At 43.1% G+C, this 22,089-nt stretch overlaps 2 protein-coding genes across 7 annotated transcripts in view; one reads left to right on the top strand and one right to left on the bottom strand.

The window, feature by feature from the left end:
• The window catches only part of PIGF (phosphatidylinositol glycan anchor biosynthesis class F), a 20,004-nt gene extending 11,651 nt beyond the window's left edge, over positions 1 to 8,353 (top strand). The window contains exons 5-6 of one of the 4 annotated variants that reach the window (XM_005144581.3): positions 5,941 to 6,074; positions 7,400 to 8,353. In XM_005144581.3, coding sequence (XP_005144638.2) covers positions 5,941 to 6,054 — 114 coding nt within the window. In that variant the 3' untranslated portion in view covers positions 6,055 to 6,074; positions 7,400 to 8,353. Of the gene's footprint in view, positions 1 to 5,940; positions 6,324 to 6,745; positions 6,901 to 7,399 lie in introns of those variants that run through there. The other 3 variants (XM_031045069.2, XM_031045070.2, XM_034060457.1) reach the window with 3 other exon arrangements.
• On the bottom strand, positions 1,476 to 22,089 carry RHOQ (ras homolog family member Q). 3 transcript variants are annotated; one of them, XM_034060458.1, is made up of 5 exons: positions 21,916 to 22,089; positions 21,733 to 21,791; positions 8,189 to 8,353; positions 7,368 to 7,463; positions 1,476 to 6,658 (listed from the first exon to the last, which is right to left on the bottom strand). In XM_034060458.1, the coding sequence occupies exons 1-5, from the start codon at positions 22,055 to 22,057 to the stop codon at positions 6,503 to 6,505; spliced, it is 618 nt and encodes a 205-aa protein (XP_033916349.1). In that variant the 5' UTR covers positions 22,058 to 22,089; the 3' UTR covers positions 1,476 to 6,502. The 3 variants fall into 3 exon arrangements, with proteins under 3 accessions (XP_033916349.1, XP_033916350.1, XP_033916351.1); XM_034060459.1 differs by having other exon boundaries at positions 8,189 to 8,286; positions 21,916 to 22,076; XM_034060460.1 differs by having other exon boundaries at positions 1,476 to 6,654; positions 21,916 to 22,071.

The following is a 22,089-nucleotide window of genomic DNA, read 5'->3' as shown; positions in this document are numbered from 1 at the left end:
ATATCTGAATAATGTTGCAGAATGGAAATGAAAAACACATAAAGCATTTCTGTTCAAAGTATAAAATGTATTGCTGAAAGTCAGTTGGTATCCTGATGATTCAGTTTTTCATTAGAAGTGTTGTTCTTAAAGTACCTTTTAAACACAATTCAGCCATGCCTCTTGCCCCTCTGCTGTTTTATTTTGTACCTATGCAAAACAGTTGGTCAGGGAGGCCTACTCCATGGCTGCTCCTGGTTATAGGTGTGCAGAACCATAACCTGCATGCACCTGTCTCAGACAAAGGTGGAGATAGTTGCCTTATGGGCAAACAAAAAAGAACACCCCAAACTTTTCAAGACTTCCTGGGCAAAGTGGGTTTCAGTTTACTACAAGAGACTGGTAGGACAATTTTGTCAAAGTTTTGAGATTAAAACTGTTTAAGAATTAGATAGCAAAATAGTTTACAACGCTGAGTTATGATCACTTAAATAAGGCTATTCTAGATGATGTTCAAAAGGTTTAAGAGTTGTATATCCATCTCTAGTTCCCTTTAGCCCTCTGATGTACAGTGATTACCTAAGGGTTATAGTCAGGACAGTTCTGGTAAAGAAACAGAAAATAACTTCCTTTGTTACAGTTACTCAGTTTTTTCAGATTGCTTATTTCAAGTTGATGGTGTTCTTTTAATAACCACATGTGATTAGGATCCTGCTTCATGTGTCATCTGAGAAGTGGCATCTTAAAGCACTTCACCACTGAAACAGAACAGCATCATTTAAGTGTTTCTAGACATGTCATGACACATCCTCTCTCTGCTCAGCGCAAGGTAATTTAATTGCAGAACAAGGTGGTATAATTAAAGATCAAAACCTTATCAGCACACTTTATATGCAGTGTATTCCAAACATCCCATTTGTCACTGCCAGCTGGATTTTGGAAACTGTGAAGTTTCTGGGTCTCTTGACTGTTTTGATAACAAACTTTAAAACCAGGTTCCTGGGTTTATTGTGTGCCTGCCCACCCATCCATCTTTTTGCAGCATAGTTGTGATCTGTAGTACCTGATAAGTGACTTTGAAGCCTACAGTGTTTTTATATTCATTAGGTGAAAGGGAAATTGATTTATTCCCTCTTTGTAGTGGAATATATACTGATATAACTCAAATAAGTACATTGACTGCCATGTAATTGAGCCAGTATGAATGTAAGTATCAGCCTAGATACCTCTCAGACACTTGTAACCTGAAAAATCATCTGGAGCATCTTGAGTACAGGTCTTGGTGCTTACTGGAACAGGACTGTAAACTTTCATATTAGTGTGTTAGTCTTAACACAGATCACAGAGTTTCCTTCTTGTATTTGCTTTTGGAGCTACCACCTACTGTGATTTTTTTGTTGTTGTAAAAGAAGTTGCTTTACACGAGTAGAAGCAATAATATCCAGTGTTTCATTTCAGTTTCTTTTTAACACAGGTAGAAGCTCGTTCCACTTTCATGTGGTTATTACTGTTTATTTAATGATATGTTTTCTTAATGTAAACCTTAAGGGTGCAATCAAAGGCAGTTATACTTGCTGTCATTTTATAACACATATCCACCAAATCACCTTCTAGTTACAAATGCCAGCCTGCAAAAAACCCCTCACACTTTCTTCTCCTCGGCATGTGCTTGTCAACACACACATTGCGTACAATGCGATAAGACATTTTTAGTTAACATGTGCATGCAACCAAAATAGATTGAAGGCATGTACTGAATTTTTTAAAGACAAGACAGACTAAACAATCAGGAATTTAAGGCATGTTAGAAACAGGGAGGGAAAGTCATTGTGCTCATTTATTCATTTTTAAAATGAAACAAGAAATACGACATAGCTTTCTAGTTGACAGTCAGAAATGGATCTTTTGAAATAGTAAGCATACAAAAAAGAATGGCGTTTAGGAATATGAGAAAAACACTCAGCTGAAGAATGGGACCAGGTTACTAAAACCACAAAATATATAGTATTTGCATTTGTATAATTAAAGTTCCAGCAGTCAGATGCTTACTTTGTAGGATCTTCTAAAACTTCATTAGGATGTTGCTGCTCTGGCCCCTAAGAATCTGGCCTTTATGTTCTTATCAATGTCTATGTAATTCCCATTGCATGGGATGCAATTTACAGACTTGTAATAGATGACAAAGCTGTCATGCAGTCAGAATTCTGATTTAACTAGCTACATGCATAGTACAGCAGAGCTAGATAACCTTGCTGGGATCCTGCAACATGCTCTGCTTTCCATGCAGTATGTTAAGCATTCTCATGTCAGTTCACAGGTGTTCTAAAGAGCACTGAGGAAACATATGTGTACTGAAAGGTTGGCAATTCGTATTTTGAGTCCTTATTCTTAAAATGAGTTCTGATATACACTAGAAACCTTGCAGTTCTGCATTGTCTATTTAGCAAGCCTAAAGAAACCTCTTCAGTTCTATTACTGCTGCTAGATGAAACAGCCAAACAGAAACTAAACAAATAGCAGAAGTCAGGATCATTTTCCATAAACCTCTGGCCCATGCTCTGTCCCTTAAAATGCCATTTTAGTTCTTGTTAAGCATATAGGTGGAGATTTGTTTTTGTCAAGTTGCTGTTCAGACTCCTAGTAATCATATGCAGGTTGGTAAAATTGCCCTTTTCCACATGCATCTGGTATGTAAACTGAGTCATATTAGGCTGTGAGGATGGGAGCTGATGCTTCCCAGCTGCTGGGACAAACAAAGCATATCCTAAAGAACATTCTGTGCTGTCTCCTGCACTCCGCACACTTTTGTCTCCAGATCAATCTTCTTCCCTCCTTGCTTTCTCCCCCCTCAAAGTGTGCAGTTAGGCAGTGTTGCCTAACATTGTATTCCCTTGTTGCTGACCCAGCCTAGACATGACATCAGTACTGGGATGGGATATGTCAGCTTCCTCATGGCAGAAGGGAGCATAAAGTAGGAGAAACTGAGCTGAATAGTTCTCAGGGGACGAAAGGGGTGTATTACAAGTTGCATACTTTGAATAAGCAGAATGGAATCCCTTAGAACAGGCAGATGTGTATTAGCTGCTTAGCTTTTTATCACTTAGAAGCAGATCATTCCAAGTGAGGGAACCTAAACCAAGTTTAAGAGATAATATGAAAGGCAGGGCAAAAGCAGACCGATCAAGCAAGTCAAATTAATGTAAAAAGGTCCAGCAGGAAATGATTTGGTCTCAGAAAAATGAGGCCAGCAGCTAATGCAGAATAAAGCAAACCACTTTCATAGACAAAAAGCATATCCAAGGGCTGTTATTTTAGTGCAGCTGATGTGCTTAAGAGCCACATCTTAATCTGTCTTTGATAACTTGCAGCTTTATATCGCATGGCTATATGTAGCCTAAAGGGCAGCAGTCAAGAATAATAGGTGCAGAACTAGTATCATTATGTGTTAGGAGTTTTTTGCCCTGCCTTAAGGGTTAGCAAACATATCATTGGGATAGCAATGTTCTGAAGTGCCGGCTTTTAACCCCTGTGCTTAGGGAGTTTTCAAAAGGCCAATCAGATTGCTGTTGAAACTACTTTAAGCCATCTGACCAGCATAATGAGTACCTGGCCTAGTACCCTTCTGTTCTGCACCACTAGAAGAGATGAGATGGTGTTTCTTTTCTGTCTCATTCACAGACAGTGAGATGGAGTGGTTTATGGTTTCTTCCCTTTGCACCCTGTCTTTGGCAGCTGCCATTGCTGAGGTTTGGATTTCAGAGATTCAGGTGTTAAATGAAACAGTCTGAAACTTCCGTAAGGTAACACTGATTTTTAAAAAGCAAAAAGTGAATGTTTTGGAAGACAGTCAGAGGCATAATTAGTATTGAAAGTAAAATAACTATTGAAAAACCGTGTTCCAAGTTGCAGTTCAGTCAGGTAAGAGAAGCTACAACAGTCATCAGAGATCCTTTTAATCGTACCAACAATTGTCCACTATACACAATATAGCAAAACATACAGGGTCAACAGGTTATCAGGGATATTGACTCTAGTTAAGAGAACATGAAAAATTCAGAGTCCCACATCTACCTATACTTCTGAAAAGCAAACAGGCAACTACAGATTCACCTAATGTAGGTAAGATATAATGCAGGATCATTGATCACTCAGAGATTCTGATGTAAAAAGACCACTGAGTTATGAAGCCTCTGTCTATAGTTTTGTGGTTATTAGAGTGGTATTTGATTTCATCAGCAGAGAAAAATGTATGACTCCTGTTCCAGCTGAATGGTACTGAGTGAGCAGCTGGGGTTGCATGGACATCTTTCATTGCTTTGTCCTTTAGATGTGTAATATGCAAAATGCTAGAGATAACTTAATTACATTTCATTTACAAGTTGAAAAGATCCACCTGAAATGTAAGTTTAGCCAAGGCCACAAACTCACATGAGTTTTAAATATACAGAATATCTTACCATGCCAAAGCATCTCAAGGCTTTTTATAGAAGATCTACAATACCACTGTTAATGAAAACAAGCAACTCTTTGGTTTGAGAGGCAACAGCCAAAATATTCAGCAACAGAAACAAGTAGCACAGACAGAATGTCCAGAAATAAGAATGAAACAAGGTCAATAAAGAGTACCTAAGGCACCTTGTTTATAGTCATCTTTGCTACACTCCTTAAGACCTCCAAATAACATATAAAATTGCAAATGCTAAGGAATGTGAAGATGAAACAGCTGAGGACAAAATAAGTTACTCTTATTCCTAGTTAAAATTCCCATGATCAGAGGATGTGAATAAATGCATTTTTCCACAATAGTGAAGAGAGGAATCAGAGCTAGGAAAATAAATGGAGGAACCAGTACCATTAAGAGTCAATTCATTTGATATTCATGAATTGCAGTCTTGGCTGGACACCAAGATGTGGATATTTTCTTTAATATCTAGTTCATGTCTCCATCTCAAGCACTACAGAAGGTGGAAATATCACCCTTGATTCAAAACTGAAAGAAGGGAGTGCAGTCTGCACTTGCTTCAGGAATATGCACTGTCCAGCAGGAAGTGCAGAACTGTCCTTGCAAAACCATCATGCAAAGGAGAATTTTGAAGAGGGTGGGAATTTAGTTTATTTGACAGTAAATCTTTTTAATTGCTTAGTTGAGATTTCCATCAAATGCAGTCTGTATTTGACTGGTAATATAAGCTACATCTCAGGACAGACTAGCTAAGTCTTGTTTTGGCCACTCCTCCATACAAATCAATACCAGTTAAAAAAAGGGGGGGTAGGGGAAAAAATCCCATTACTTTGCACTAGATGGTTTGTGAAATTGAGTCAGCTGTATTGAGTATAAGGAAGAAGAGAGCTTTAAGCTCTAGAACATAAGTGGCTTACTACATGTTTGCTGAAGTGAATGCAAGATGTTGAGTTTCCAAGTTTGAGTTCCCTCCCTGCTGCTAGCCAGGGGGAGATTCAGCCCTTTGCCTACTTTTCAAGACAAAAAACACCAAGAAACCCCCTCTATCCATCTCAGTCTCTGGTCTGTTTGAATATCAGTTCATCTGTACACACCTCTAAAGGTTTCAGAACACCATGAGAGATTGAAAGGAGAAACCACCAAGACATCAGTAGGTTTCCAGATGTGTGCAGCAGAACAGGAAGTCAGGTTAGCTGAACACTTCAGGGGGGATATAAAGACTTCTACAGTTTTTCACATAGTTTTGGGAATATGGAACTAAACTCTGCAATAGCCAGAAGCCTGGTTACATTTTAATGCATATTAGTTAAAAACTGTACAACAGCATTTAGTGTTCATGAAGATGATTGTTACACTTTTGGCATTTTTAGGAAAGCACGCCAAGCTTTAGAGTAAGACTCTACTGTCTTTCAGTCAGTACCTAGGTTTTGTGCTCACCAAGTACAAAAAAACACAGACATTTTCTCATTGTCTGCTTTTACCTTGTGTTCTCCCTTCAGGTATGGCCCATTTCCTGTTCCTTCGGAGCTACCTTTGGCTATGTGGCTGGTCTGATTATTGCACCTCTGTGGATACACTGGAACCGGAAGCAGCTTACATACAAAAGCAGATAACTGGAGCAAAGAGAGACAAGGTATTTCTTTGTGCAGATCCCATACAGACTGTGCAAAAATTGGGGGCGGGGGTTTATAAGATATATATATTTATGTATAGTCAAAGCAGAAGACTGTCCAAATTCATTTAGAGTATTTCAGGCCAAGCGTCCCCACTCGATAAAATCACATAGATGCCGTTTCAGCGTGGTGCAGTTTTTGCTTCCTCTAGACTATGTAACCCTGAGAGATTGTACCTTCCAGTCTGAATAAAATACTTGTAACAGACACGGTGGCTTCTTATTACAAGTTTGTTGAGTCTCATTTTATTCCTCTGGATTTCACTGGTTGTAGAAGGCAGAACCATAGTTTTAGCTTTCAAACCTGTAACAACTTTGCCGTGTACTTAATGCATTGTGTTTAAATTCAGTAGGATTTCACAGTAAGCTTGGCCATTGTCAAATATGTCTCACGTGATCAAACAGCAGTTTATGCATCTTGAGCCTATTCTCTTCTTCACTGTGTGTTTCTTTGGAGTTAGAATGGCTATAATAGCTTCATCAAAAACGGTCTTCAGTCCTTTCTGCGTTAAAGCTGAACACTCCACGTAGCAGTAGGCTCCTATCTGTCAAGAAAATAAGTTAATTCAACAACAATATATATCAGCTGTTCAGTTTTAAGTGTGCACTTCTGCATATCTCTTTTTCTCTAGTGGCATCACAATGTTTGGCTGTGACCTAGAAAAGCTACCTGCATGTGCATCCCCCTAGAGAAGAAAAGCTTTGTCTTTTGGTCAAAGATCTGGAATGCATTTCAGTTGGGTTTGTTTACAAAGGAAGCGTATTAAATAAGCTCTTTGGCCTGGCACTGGAGTCCTAAGGTATTTTTGATAACTAAACTGCAGAAAAAGATTACAGAATTATGACCAATTTATGGTTCAAAAGTAAGAATATAAGTGTCTTTATGTGCATTATCCACACAGTGTGTTAGGATGGTAGTACAGCACTCTCAAAGAATTTCTTAAAGATGATTTCAGCATTTTGCTACAGGAGGAGAGGTCGCTTCCAACCTCAACAATGCTGTGATTTTAATTCCCTCTTGACTGATGCTTGTGTAGTCTTTACAAGTGTCTACAAAGAAACTTAGAACCACTACTACCAGGGAAGTGTTGTTACACAGGTCTGCTTGTTAGCTGTGTTCAACAATGTAAGTAAACATTGTTAACTGGTAACCTGTCAGAAGGTTTTCATACACTGAAGTGGTAAAGAAAGAAAAAGACAATTGGTAATAGGTTTTTTTGCTTCTTTGCTACTTGACTTCAACCAGGGGTTTACCTCTTTAGCTAACTTCTGTCCTTGCTCCACAGATATGGGCTTCTCTTTCATGTCATTCAGTCTTGCCAGAGTTTTTGGGTCATCACGAAGATCAATCTAGCAAGAAAGAGAGCAGTCATGTTGGAATCCTTTTTCAAAACTAAAGTCAGCAGGCTATATAATACCCTCTTTTAGAAGCAGAAGCATTTATTTAATGGAGTATTATGTGTATATAAATGGAGTCATGCATGATTCAGATCATGGACCCTTCCTGATCAAAAAAGCCTGAAAATTTAAGCTTGTGAACTACCACCTTTAATCCAGAAGGAACAAATGTATGTTCTGTAATGCAGCTCTTTGATTAGATGTGATCATTTTGGAATGCCAGAAGGTACATCCAGCAGTGGCAGGCTTAACCCAAAGGTAATATCAACATGTGGATCACTTTGTAATTGAAGCCCAGTTGACTGGTTACAAGAAGCAGGAGGAAATTGTCTCATTTCTTCCTTTGCTCCTTTGCTTCAGCAAATACTGTATATGACCAACAACTGTAGACCCATGTACATGGGTATAAATAGACAAGTTTATTCCTTAAATCCTCTGACTTTCCAGAAAGTCCCAAGGAGAGATGGAGCAATTTTGCCACTCTGTTTCCAGTGAATATATCTTAACAAAATGCAGGTAGCCCATTAGAGAACACCACAAATCTAGGTTTTTCTGCCACTTGCTAGGGTTGTTCTTCCACAGCCAGAAGCCTGTTGGTCCTGAATTTCCAGCCCAAAGAAAAGGCACCATATAGTGATCTGAATTGTTTAAATAAAGTAGAACAGAACCAGATATACCTGTGTTCCTACTAGTAAAAAGGGAACATTAGGTGCATATTCCTTCAACTCTGGTACCCACTCTTCCTTCACATTTTGAAATGAAGCAGGGTTTACCACTGAGAAGCAGATAAGGAAGACATCGGTCATAGGATAAGATAAAGGTCTCAGACGATCATAGTCTTCCTAGGAAAGAAAAAGTCTGTTATCTGCAATATTAAATGGTATTTTGTTAATTTTAACAGTTAGAGAAACTCTATTTGTACTTCAGAAATGCAGAGGCAAACTTTCTGAAAGCTTGCAACTCTTCCAGGTTAATCAGTGTGGCTGATATAAATATATTGAAAAGCAGTGTTAATAGAAACTTACTTCTGTACCAGAATATACAGAAGACTACCCCTTCAAAAGTTTAAGTTAAAAAAGAAGTCTTATGGTTCAAACATATTCAAAGGTTAGCACTTCTTTGACCAAAGAGGAATAAGCAGATGTGACTGCTATAGAGCCATGCAGATAATACAAAGCTAGATTACATGAAGGCTGTTTACTGCAGTTGAGTCTTCTCCTTTGGATCTCAAGTGGAGGTGGTATTTAAAGCCCACTTAAGAATTTTCTTTCTGTCTCTTAAAAACTTTTGCTGTCCTGTCACTAGTGACTGGGCAAAGTAAGGATCAGAGGGACCTTTTTTATCTTTATTTTTATTAAAGGCTTGCCTTTAAACCTTTGTCTGTGTTATAAAAATTAGGTGCATATTGATGCTAATAATGGCAGGTAAATCTAATAAAGCCTCCCAGCACATCATTAGACTGGTCCTGGGTCTTCTTAAGAAAGACCCTGGCTTAACTGTTACCAGCGTCTAAAAGATGGCTTTCTGTAAGCAAGCCCAGCAAAAATTGGGAAGGTACACTACTAGGGAACACTCAGGATCAAGAACACCATCAGGGCAATATTAATGCCCTTTGGGGGAAGGGAGGTTAGTGGAGAAGATTATTATTTGGGTCATTTAGAGCCGTAACTTCTAAAGCCACCAGTCCTACTGCCAGGGCATACAGTACAATACCTAGGAGCATTGTTCCATTGTAAACCGGTTCTCTCTAGCAAGAAAGAAAGTGAACTGCCAGTGAACCAATACTTTACCATTCCTACCTTTTGCTTTTTCGGTTGGTTGGTTGGATTTTAACATAGATAAGTAGGACTGAGCTGGTTTTATGCCATCTCTCCCACCATAAACACCAATTTACTACGGCTGCTGTAGCAGCCTCCCTCCTCCCCATGTAAGCTCCCCATCTTAATTAAATCTCACAAATATTGGAACAATTTGTTCATTAAAGGTAGAGGCAGAAACAGAATTCAACTCCATGGCTGAATCAAGCCAGAAAATCAAGTTTTCCTTTCCTTGGCAACAGTCACATTACCAGGTTATTATAACCTATAGCGGCACCCTCAAAACAGCCCTTCATTGAGGGATAGGTTTTTAATGATGGTGTCACTAGAATTTCAGAAGACACATGAAAACTTCCTCAGAACAGTTTCTGCTAGGCCCATCTTTCCATTTGAGAGTCAACAGCTATGGGAAGAGGGCCGTTATCCTCACCATGGAATGGAGGAATGACAAGCACTGGAGGAGATTCTGCACTAGCAGGGGGGTGACCATTGGCCAGTACTCTTTTAGTGTCAATCTACACGATATTCACATTTGGAATCAGTATTCTCATGTGCCATTTTGGTTATACGCTCTACTGCAAGTCTTGTATGCTTTCCAGTTTTGTCAATAAGCTATAGAGCGTACGTGGCTATAAGCATGGGCTCCCAATTTCACAACCACAGTAACTGACACTACTGGGAAACCACAGCATTTGACAGGCCTATCTGGAGATCAGTTGTTGCCCTGCTAGTGTCAGCCTCCTATCCTGATGCAAAAACCCAGGAACCTTGTCTTTTCCGCATCTGTGGACATTCATCATAGAAGGCAGAAATAACTTTTAAGAGCATCACAACAGCAACTTGAAACTATTCAACATTCAGTTCTCTTTTTAGGCATGTATTTTACGTTTCACTTCTGAATATAGTTAGGTACTGATCAGGGTTGCCACTCTGTTTTCTGGGTGGAGATTGAGATCCTAAAAGAAGCTTCCCAACTGCAAATTACACTGGTCTGGAGTACAAAATCTGCATGCAAGAACACACAGGCAGATCCGTCAGCTGCTCTTGAATTCAGCTCTGCTAAATCACACACGGGGTATTACTGAATAGGTTTTCTTTAAAGAGAAGATCTAGTTTAAAGTCATAATTCATTCCTACTACTAAAGAGCTGCCTTTACTACATTCAACGTTTTCTAAAGTCCTCACATCTGGGCTACAATAACGAGAATACTGACTGCATTAAATGCTGGAATGGAGAAAACACTTCACTGTCACCAGAAATCACTCTTAGTCCATTGGCCTTAAAATACCTCTTCAGTTAATCCATTTGAAATTGCAGATGGACCTTTTATTCATGACAACTACTAATCCATTTCTGATCTCAAAGCTTGGTTTACTTCATTTTACTTTACGTTTGTATGGTTTACTTCAAAACTTTTGTATTTATCTTTTTAAATCCCATTGGATATAAATCAGCATCCATTTAGCCACATCTTGGTCCTGCTCCTTACTTCCCATGTATTCCTCAGCAATCATCTGGGAGTGAGCAGTGTTACTGCTTTTTAAGGCGCGTGCGTTGCTGAACTCCTTTCCTGCCCCTGCAGCTATTTATATATCTGCATTCTGATTTATACCCTGTCCCATCTGCACTGGGCAAGCTGTGGGTCTGTCCTCTGTAATTAAGAAGTTCAACTGCTGGCAAGTACAGTGTGATTGGAGACATCATGTGCCACGGCCAAAGAAGTACGTGGTATTCACTACGGTGACTTCACACTTACTTAAATTAACAGAGAATTTGGCTGTCCCCACCAATCCTGCTGCTTGAAACAAGCCAGTGCTGCCAGGCTCACCTTAAAGCCTTTGTCTGTGCTAGGAAAATTAGGTGCATGTTGATGCTAATAATGGCAGATAATTCTAATAAAGCCTCCCACCACATCATTACACTGGTCCTGGGTCTTCTTAAGAAAGATCCTGGCTTAACTGTTACCAGCATCTCGCAGGCTATCTGTGCTTAAAGACTCCTCCTGCTCTCCAACAGCCCATCAGAAACAGCAATCAAACCTAAAACTTACTCTGATGTACTGGGCCTAAATAACTGCTGCATGGGTAGAAGGCTCTGAAAAAACAAATGCATTTAGACCGAATATTAGAGAAGCCTGGAAAAATCAGATTGCTTCAACTGTATTTTCTGACTCTAGTGTGAGGGAAATGAATGTGGCTAATTCTCAAACTAAATGCAGTGGCAAAACATAATTATACTGGCCAGTCAACATAAATCCCAGTTTGGGTGCCTGTACACACCACCCTGTACAGCAATTAAGACTTCCAGTCTAATTGGGGGAGGCACTGCCTGTATATTTAGGCATTAAAAAGATCTAAAGAATTTTACTGGACTATTTTAATAACATTGACAAGATGGGCAAGAAGACCACAAAGGATCGAAATATGCATTACAAGTGTCAAAACCTCCAGGCTATAATGGGGAAATGGCTCATTCTCCAACATACTGTGGACTTTAAAACAGAACTGTTCACCGTTTGCTGAAGCAAATGAATACTGATAGAAAAACATGCTGAAAATACAAGAGCTGTAATAACTTTAAAGAAGCTGCATGCGAGTATGTTGGCTTATTTAATGCTACATAGAGTTGTGATTCCATTGCGGCAGGACCATCCACCATTCACCTAGTGTCTCTCTGGTAACCCAGCGCAGCTGCCAGTACAGAACAGACATAGGCAAGGACAGGAGATGGAGGAACTACTGACTTGTCTTGGCTTCTCAAGTACAAACTGGGAAGGACTCCTTGGGCTTATTTTTTGGTTTCATTTTGAGAAGAGCAGAGCTGAAATTGATACTTTTACATTTTCCTTTCCTTGTAAATACAAGGGCTTGCATCTTTAAGCAAATAGGAGAAAACAAATGCTGGTGTGTCATTAACATTGTGCAGGGGCCCTGAGCAAGGTGTGTCATGCTCATCTATAGGTATTATATTGTTAAGATATATTATTTATAACGTAATGTAACATAACATTATAACATTATGTTCCATTCTGATGGAACAAAGTAGTTAATGATTTTATGTGGTTTGCAGCTTAGGAACAGGATTTCAATGACAGTCCTCCAGTTACATCATACTGAAATACTCTTACAAACAGAAGGAGAAGCCTATTTCTTTTCTGTTCTGATAAGACACAAAGTGGATGGCAGCATACAAAGCTTGTCCCACTGGAAGAAAACTGGAGCTCAACAACTCCAGGTTTGTGATCTCTGTGTTAGCAACCATCTGTTGCTTTCACAGCTTACAACAGCAATCATAAGAGGAGGTTCTCACTCCCAACCATCTGTTTTTAGAGGGGAAGCCAAAAATAGACATCAGGCAGAGTTACTAGAGGAATCCAACCTTCACGCAGTGAAGGGTAATCCCTGCTGCTGCTCAGAGGGTCTCAGTGAGGCTCACACGTGCAACTAGCTGGTTTCTGCAGAGCAAAACCCCAGCTGTAAGGCCAAGTTTTAACGCATTTCAAATAGCAGGGCATGGTAACCACAGTCAAAAGTCCTCTCTCAATATGAATTGTCATGCTCTCATTTTTGAAGTTCATTTCAAAGCTATCCTTCGTGACTGTATTTTTCATCGTTTTCCTCCCTGAAAATGAATTTCCATCTCAGAAGGCCCCTGGAATATTATGGACAATGTGAGAAGTGAACCATAATGACTGCTGTATCTGACACCTGCCCCAGCTCCCAGTTACCCCAGTGGCCACATCCTCCCACCTCCCCCAGATTATTTAGCATTAAAGGCTGATGTGCAGCTTTGCCATGAGCACCAGGGAGAGCCTTTGAGCACAACAGCCCATTCCAGCAGCACACCATGAAGCAGCCTTCATTCACCCTGCTGACTCACCCTGTGGTTTCTGATCCTACAAGATGCTTGCTGGGGGAGCAGAGAGAGGGAAGTGGTCTGTCCTGCCCCATGCCAAGCGCAAATTGCTTCCCTGGCTAAAAACCTCTCCAAATCGTTTCAGTCTGGTCTGTGTAACACTGCAGCCCTTTGCAAGGATGGAGGTTGGAGCATCCCAAGGCTGCTGGCTTCCTGGTGCTGCTTCTCACACGGCACCACTAATGCCAGGACCATTGGGCAAGCTGCAATTCGGACTGACACAGCATTGCCATAAAGCATCTGCTTGTCCACTTCTGCAGCCCAAGCCCTATTTGTTACTGTTTGTAGCTTCTGAACACACAAACCAAGGTGTACTGATGATTCACAAGGGTAAAGTGCACTACAGACCCTCCATCTCTTCACAGGCTTCTGGGGATGCAGCTTGCATTGCTGAAGGCAGCAGCACTATCCTGTTGTGGCTCAATCACACAGGTTTCCCAGGGAGCACAGAAAGCTGCTGATTCGGGCCCAGCATCTATTTTTAATTTATAGAAAAGGCTGCAAGAATGCAGGGTGATGCTCATCCATTGTATTCTAAAAATGAAGTAAGCTGTTCTAAATCCATCCGTAAATCCCTGCGAGGAGGGCTCTTCGGAGGAGGGATGAATTATACATTGGAAAAGCTCAGGGTTTATGAATTACCTTTTCTTTTGACAAAACTTTCCTTCTGGGATATATGAAGACTGCAGCTGCTTACACTCCTGAAAAGCTTTTCTGTATGGAGAGAAATAGCTGGCTAGAAGATGGAGCATGGTAAGATGGATTTTAGAGATCAGAGACAAGAAGGACAGAGTATCTCTTCAGTTATACACAAAACTGCCTTTAAGTGATCAGAACTGATCCCTGCCTTAATGTGGGATTAAATACTTCCCAAATCCTACATCGTGCCATGCGGTGATGCTGAACTTGTCCTAGGTGGCCTCAACAGAACACTCCCTCTCTCCCGCACCACAGGAACTTCAACTTGCTGGCTTCCTTGTGCTTTCCTGAAAGTGGAAGTCCCTGCCTTATCTCTGTAAGGCTTTTCACTGTCTGCAACAACAGAACATGGATTCAACTAGCTGCAGTCAGTAGCGGGAAGCACAGCTGCACATAAACACTTTATACCACTTGTTCATCCGCTATGGAGGCCCTAAAGTAATAGCCATGGACAAGCCCTTTCACTCCTTACCTATGACAATCCTCCGTAGCTCTGAGATGCCTATGAGGAATCACAGGGCTACGGAGCATTCCTGCGCCGGTTCCTTTCTTACCATCAGTGACCTTACGAACAGCACTGTTCCCACACAGGATTCCCAGTTTCTCCAGGAAATGGATCCACCCTAGTTTGGGTGACTGCAGCCATGAATAATGGGGATTTTTCATTCTTTCTGATATGGGCAATGAAAGGAAAAACTTCAAACTTATCCTGGCACAGGCATCTGCAGATCCTGCTCTTTGGAAAGATGGGCTCTTTATTTTTACAGAAGAATATGACCATCAATAATCTGTTCTCACAGGGAAAACAGATTATGGAATAGAGATAGTTGAATATAGTTATCCATAGATCATACATGACTTTTCATTTACTAGCTGTATAAATCCTGCCCAGACAAGAAAGACTGATCAGTTAGGTGTCCCATTCCCTTTCCCTTTTTACAAATAAGCCCCAAAAGCCCATTCTTCAGTGCAGTGCTGAGCAGCAGCTTTATAAGACAGAAGTCTAAACCTTTCCCCTGACTCCTTGGGATTAATTCCCATCATGCAGCTTCTCAGGAGATGAAGTGCCAGAGCACCAGTGCCATCATGTGCGCACTGAATAAACACATCATGGTGAAATAGTTCCTGGAATTAAAGGAGTTCCTAAGAGTCTTCTGCACCTCATTTTATGTCAAGTCCTGATTTGTTAGGGGTTAACAGTTTCCATTCAAGCACATGGTAAAACACTCCATGATTTTGCTGCAGCAGATGTTAAGGCAGTTGAAAAACTGTGTTTTCAGTTCCTCAAGTGAGGAATATGTAATCCAGCTCACTTCCCCTGGCTGGGTTATCTCTTGGTCGTAACTACAGATGCATCCCAGATCACACCTGGCATCCATCCCTTATTGACTCCACCACTGCATCTCAACCGGGTATCAGACCAAGAAGGAACTAGCATTAAGTCCTGCAGATGATCTTTTAGCATTCATGGCTATACCTAATTTAGAGCGTGAGCTGCCTGAGGCACTTTCAGCCTGTGTTTTATTCATCCAAAGCAATGCGCTCACTTAGGATGCTGACAGATGTTCCTTTGCTCTGGAGAACAATGCAGCCACCTGCATTTCCATACATGCACCAGGAGTGCCACCCATCACAAAGGGTTGTTGCATGTGCCACAACACGGATGCAGCACAGAGCAGGATAAAACCAGGCTGAGGACAGTGGCCACTAACGTGTCAAATGACACACAACCCCTTCGGAACGGCTGGAAGTGCCGTGTGGCCTTCAGACACATTTGTCTTAACACAAATCATCCAGTCACCGATCCAAACCAAAGGGCTGCTTATAAAAGCACAGGCCAGAGCAGTAAGAAGATACCGTTCCCCTCCTCTCTGCCCTCATTTTGCATTGCTTCTAATGAGAGGAGGGGCAGTTCTGTTAGAAATGTAACTGCTAATTTGGAAGTCATGAAGCTTTGTCCCAGAGCATCCATTTTAGTAATGTTGGAGTTTACAGTTCACAGTAAAACTGCAGGATTTGGAATCAGTGGACTTTATATTGCTTCCTAAAGCCCAGGTTCCTGGAGAAAAAATCACATCCTTTTTACCTTTAAATGAAAGAGACATTTCTGGTACCCCACAGATACACACAGAACTTGAACACATGGAGCACAAAGGCTTAAAGAAAACCCACATCCAGAAAAAGGCTCAAACCATTTAGGTTCTTAGGTGGTGGTGTCTGCGGATAGGAAAAGCTGACTCATCACTTTGAAAGCCAGCGACTGGCAAAACCTCAGTACTGCTCAAGTTTTAGGTCTACTTTGTCCATGTGTTCTCAATAAAGGAATTGGCATAAAGCTTACTGAAATCAGCCATAGGGTGCCTGCTAACACAGAGCTTTGGATCAGACTCCAATGCACATTGTAAGCCCTCTGGATCGCGGCTCTGAGCTGTGGAGGCAGTACTCTAAATGTGATTTAGTTTGCTTCAAGAGGTAGTTTGGAGGCTGAATCAAGAGTTAGGCTATCCATGAAAAAATGCATTTTTATACTTTTCTTATTTACCAACATATAAAGAGCCTTTTGCATAGGAAATGGACTTCAGTCAGGAAGTCTGACTGTGGACCAGCCAAGAATTCCCAGGGTCTCACACATTCTCTGTCAGAACCTAACTGTACAGCTCATGCCACCTTATCCAGCTATCCCATTCTATCACTCCTGCCTCCAGCAGTACAGCAATGGGTTGTGTGATACTCGAATGAGTGCAGGTGCACACATCACCTTAAAATGAAGTCAGAACGTAAGAGGATGTGCAGTAACATTGTGCCAATTGCTTTTATTGAGTATTGCCCTTTTAGCTGCTGCTGTGTGGATAGCATTGAAAGATGTCGCTGTACCTTGAAGAAATGATAGTAAAATACAGAGAGAACTTGATCACAAACTAAAGGATATCTGCTGACTCTTCACCCAGGAAAAGGGATTTTTATTGGACCATATAACATAATACCAATGTTTAGCATAACTAGTATTTAGCAAGAGTCTGTGTCAGTAGTCTTCATGAAAATGTGCTTTTAACATATCAAAACTTGAAGTTTCAGAGAACCTCTCAAGCTTTGGGTTCTTTACTTTGGCCTGCCATTAACTTACTGATAATTCCATAAAGACACACTGGATCTACAGTTTGAAACAGACTCCTTGCATTTGCTTTTACCATAACACAGTGATGCTATTCAAAAGTGCTATGGGGCTTTTGACACTGAAAATAAAACACAACTGTCCTGAGTTCCCAACGTGCATTTCATGGATGCAGCACCTGCCACCCGAGGCTCCCCACCTGGTGCCAGCAATGCTTACCTGCCTTTCTAGGAAAGCAGTGATGCTTTCAGAGTGTGAGTCACAGCTCACAGCAAGGGAGGTGTGTGAATGGGAGCTTTGCACTGGGGTTAGTGTTGCTGTAAGGCATTTTTAAAAGCAAAGCTGGAGGTGTGAGTCCCCTTCCATCCAAAGGCAAAGCCCATCTTTGCTTCAACACTTGTCTAGGGCAAGCGGTGCCAAATGGAAGCCTGTCCAGTACAAAACTGCCTGCAGCACCAGGGCCTCCACTGCAACCAGAACATCAGCATATCTGAATTAAATGGCTGCTGCTGCAGCCACAGTAGCCACTGGTATCTGAGCTGAGAGGAGCCAAGAAGAGGCTTATTCTGCTCTTGTGCTTAGCGTGTTCTGTGGCTACTGTTTTGGTGATGGTTGAGAAGGCACTGCCAGCTTTACTGTACCAGACCTTCAGCTTGTCATGCTCGTATTAGGGTGTTTAAGGCAGAGAAATAGAAGTGGAAAGCCAAGGAACAGTTTACCTCAGCATTGTCCAACCAGGCCAGGCCAGTATCACAACACTGAGTGATGCTGAGGGATACCAATGTTATTATGAGGCACTGCACCATAGCAAGATTCACTCTGCTCCTTCTGTACCCTGCTCTGCACTACTCAGACACTGGCCTGATGCCAAACCTGCACCAAACAGCCATGCTATGCCTCAGCATCTCTATTCCTAGGGCAGCTGGAGCAGCACTGGCTCTGCTCATGCATCCCCTGCATCCTACCTGACAGTTCTTCACAGCAAAGACATGGAGCAGAGCAAGGCTTCCATGTGTATGGGGTCAGCACATATGGAAGGAAAGGGACAGCATCAATGAAACCCCGCAGAGTGAGAGGAGGATGGACCCCAACTGCCATTTTAAGCAGCAGCCTTCAATACGGAGTGAAATCCCCAAGAGGTAACTCCTGTTGGCCCTCCCACTTATCCCTATGATTTGGGATGTGGCAAGGGGACATGCAGCACACCTCTTCATTAGTGCTTATAGACATTGCTCCATTGGGAGAGCTGGCAGCATTACTTTGGGTGTTAGAGAAGATCAAAATGACATCACTTGTCACCAGCTCAAAAACCCTCTAACACAGTGCAGTCAACAGACCCCTGATGAAGACATCATTCTCTTCCCAGGCTGATTTTGCCCCATACCACAGCTCAATGAACAGCACTGACACATAGTTAAGTCTCCCAGAGCAAGAGAGGCTACTGCAAAGCCAAAGGAATCCAAGCACCAGTATCACAACCACCTCGCATTCAAACTGCAGTGCATTGATGCTCCCAGCTCCAGGTGATGGAGACAGGTTCCAGTTCTCCCTGTGGATACCAGGATGCACTCCAAGCCAAAGCACAAGGCTCTGTGCAGCAGCAAGGCTAAAAGAAGCTGCCGGCTCCACCTCTGGGAGGAATTGCTGGAGGAATGTCCTCTTGGACACCACAGGCACCGGATTCCCACCCGTCTCCATGGAGCAGGAGCTGCTTCCACAGCTGCACACCCAAATGGGCTCCGGCTGCCTCCCCTGCCCAGCAGCTGTACTGGCTATTTGAACCAGGACCAAAGTACTTTCAGCCAGAGGGAAGCCTGCCTGAGCTCACACATACCCCCACCAAAGGGGGAAGGTCTGTCTGCATAGAAACTGAAGTTTGTGGCCTGCTAGTGGCATTTTTCCTGCTATATATAACCTGGAGGGGGGGAAATGGGACTTTATGGATTTATTCTCAACCTACTTTAAACTCACAAGGATATGATGCATTGTGTCATCAGTTGCTACATGTGATGCTCTGTGTGTTGTGAAGAAGCAAGCTAGAAATGAGTGCTGGATGCTATGAACCCGAAAGCTTGCAACTCCTCTGCCAAACAGAAGTCTGTCACAAGTTGCTAAACACATAACCACGCAAGTTAAAGAGACTCACAGGCTGATTAAGTCAGTGTTTTGGAGCAATGAGCCTGCTGTACACCAGCTATGAATCAATAGGTCTTTAATCCTTCTCTGCTATGGGCTTCCTGCATGGATTTGGAGTAGGTCACTGCTTACCCTCCATTTACCCTCTAACTCCTCTCCCCCAAAATGAGATCTGTAGGTTGTACCTATGCTCTGGGAGTATAAACACGCTGAAGACTGTGAACTGCTTAGATACCACAGTGCTCACACACTGCCAAGTTGTGATAAAACAATACTATCAGGCCAGTATTTTACAGTACAACTGGGGGGGGAACAGAATTAGAGATGAAAGCACTGATGTGTGCTGGCACAGAAATCCCGACTCTGAATCCGAGCCGAACAGAAGGCTGTGCAAGCAGCAGGCATGCACCAAATGCAGCACAGTTTCCTCAACACAGAGAGGGCACCATCCGCTCACGTCTTTTCTGCTCTTTACTACACGTATTGAAGCTTTAAAGAGAGCTTTCTGTTATCACACAGCTCCGGGAAGTCTGGCTTGGCAGCAGCTCCCTGACAAAGCAGCTTTTAGCTGAATGGAATTGCTGGACTGGCATCTTCACACAGACTCCCACCTTGGTTGTGCTGGATGTTGGGATGGGGCTCCCGTGGGCAGTGCCCCAAACATGCTGCAGTGGGATGGGGATAATGGTAGAGATTTTATCAGTACCATGGGTCTGATTAAAACAGGAGCTTTGCCAAGGCCAGGTGTATGTGTTACAGTAGCCTCATTACAACACCCGACATGAGCCGAGGCTCCTCAGAATTAGGCCAACAGGATCTGGTCCTGGGCACATCAGAAACTGCTCCGTGATTCAAACTTAAAGATTCCAGCTTCTTGGAATTTGGGGAAAGAAAGAAAAAGGAAAAAGGAAGGAAAAAGGCCAGCTTTTTACATGTTTGGCTATACAATTTCACACTGAAAAGACCTTCTTAGCATAACAGACAGGGGATACCTTCACTTGCTGTTTGTTGTAAACAGGCCAGTTCAACCTGCTGGCTTTTGAGGAGGCCAAAAGTCACTCAGTTTTGTACTCAGCACACTCAGTAAGAGGGGGGATACCACAAAACCACCTTAGTTACAGTTACACAGTGCTAACAACACACGCTCCCATTAACAGCAACAAGGCAGCACAAGCAGTTTGAGACCATGCACGTGTGCAATAGTGCTGGGGTCACTTTCACATGTTCCAATGCTCTTTATGAAAAAGAGATAAAAGGAGTCGCATATTAACCAAACACTTCCTATGCCTGGGCATTCAGTTCTCATTCTGTAACCTACTTCAGCAGTGTTTTACACGCTGTGTTTTGAAGCAGTTACTACTGACAAACAGGGCTATGGCAACAGGAAGAAATGCACTTGGCATAACTTTGAGCAGTTTGTGTTTATGTCAGGGAGATGACAACCATGAAGCCAGCCTGTTTGGGAAGTCTCACCCTGGAAATAGGGCTGTTTGCTGTAATTCTCATGGAATTAACTTCATTGCTGACTGCAGGCCTAACCAAGATATCAAGGGCTGGTTAAACACTTCCCTTACTCCAGGCTGTTTGCAGACCTAAAAAGCCTCACTCACTTAGGCAGCAGCTGTTTAATTAGGCACAGGAGTAACATGGTTTAAAGAACTGCCTCCAGCCTATGCGAGTCCAGTGCCATCATGTTACCAGTGGCTCTATACGAGAAGGAAGCGCGTCTGAGGTCATGTGAGAGCAGAACACATGCTCACGCTGCAAGGAGAAGTTTAAACACAAGGGATACACAACTTTACCCGAACCCATTTCTGCCTGAGCCCTGCATCTCCAAGGCACAAACGATTTCATTTCCAACGAGGCATCTCGAGACTCTCATTCCTTAACCCAGGGAACCCGTGCCACGCAAGTTGAGAAGTGACTTGAGTAACGGATCCCTTTAGAAACCAGTACACCAGCGACCCCCCCGGAACCAAGCGCCTTATCAATCACCGAAGTTACTTAAGATACATGCAGACATAGCATCCTTCAAAACAGGCTGTAATAATCTCAACCTGAATCACTCCCACTGTCTGGCACAGCAAAACAAACCGGGGTTATCTCAACGGCAGCGGCTGACAATTACACGTTACGATTTCCTACCTCTAAGACTGAAGAGCTGGGCAGTGCCAGCAAGGCGAGCGGCAGCACTGGGGGCTCTGCCCGACCTAATGCGTTGGAGCAGCAAGTTCCCCCCTCCGAACACCAGCGGGAGGGTCGGCACCGAGGCCGGGGGATGCTGCCGGTCCCGGGCCGGTCGCGTTGCCTCCCCGGGCCGCATCCCCCCTGGAGCTGGGCACCCACGGCTATAAATAACGCTGGTGTCCGCCCTCGGAACACGGTCTGGATCGATGGGTTTGTTCTAAACCCGGTTTATAACAACACCCCCCCCCCCCCCCCCCCCCCCGCCTCTGAATCACCCAGCCCGGACCGCAGCCCACCAGTAACTTCAGTGGGGGATCGCGGCGGGGCCGGGGGTCGGCAGCGCTCGGCACTCACCTGTCCGGCGGTGTCGTACAGCCCCAGCAGGTACTGCTTGCCCCCGACGGTCACGCTGACTGCGAGGGGGGAGAAACACAGCGGGTGAGGGGGGGGCAAACCCCGGCCGAGTTCCCTTCCCATCGCCTCCCGGCAGGGTAAGGCCGGAGACGGAGGAAGGGGCCCCCCTCCGCCGCTGCTCACCTGCGTAGTGGTCGAACACGGTGGGCACGTACTCCTCGGGGAAGGCGTCGTTGGCGTAGCTCATGAGCAGGCACGTCTTGCCCACGGCGCCGTCCCCCACCACCACGCACTTGAGCATGACGGCCGCGCTGCCATGGGCCATGGCCGGACACCGCCCTCATGGCCCCCCGGCAT

Source organism: Melopsittacus undulatus, chromosome 3 (assembly GCF_012275295.1).
Source record: "Melopsittacus undulatus isolate bMelUnd1 chromosome 3, bMelUnd1.mat.Z, whole genome shotgun sequence".
Lineage (NCBI taxonomy): Eukaryota > Metazoa > Chordata > Aves > Psittaciformes > Psittaculidae > Melopsittacus > Melopsittacus undulatus.
The sequence above is the reverse complement of the archived record's forward strand: the minus strand, read 5'-3'. Positions and strand labels throughout refer to the sequence as shown.

Coding starts and splice junctions, on each gene's coding strand:
- RHOQ (XM_034060458.1), bottom strand. CDS start 22,057: ATGGCCCATGGCAGCGCGGCCGTCATGCTCAAGTGCGTGGTGGTGGGG. Junction 8,354..21,732: donor TGTACGACACCGCCGGACAG/GTGAGTGCCGAG, acceptor TTTCTTTCCTAG/GAAGACTATGATCGTCTGAG. Junction 6,659..7,367: donor GACAGAAGTTAGCTAAAGAG/GTAAACCCCTGG, acceptor TTTTCTTGACAG/ATAGGAGCCTACTGCTACGT.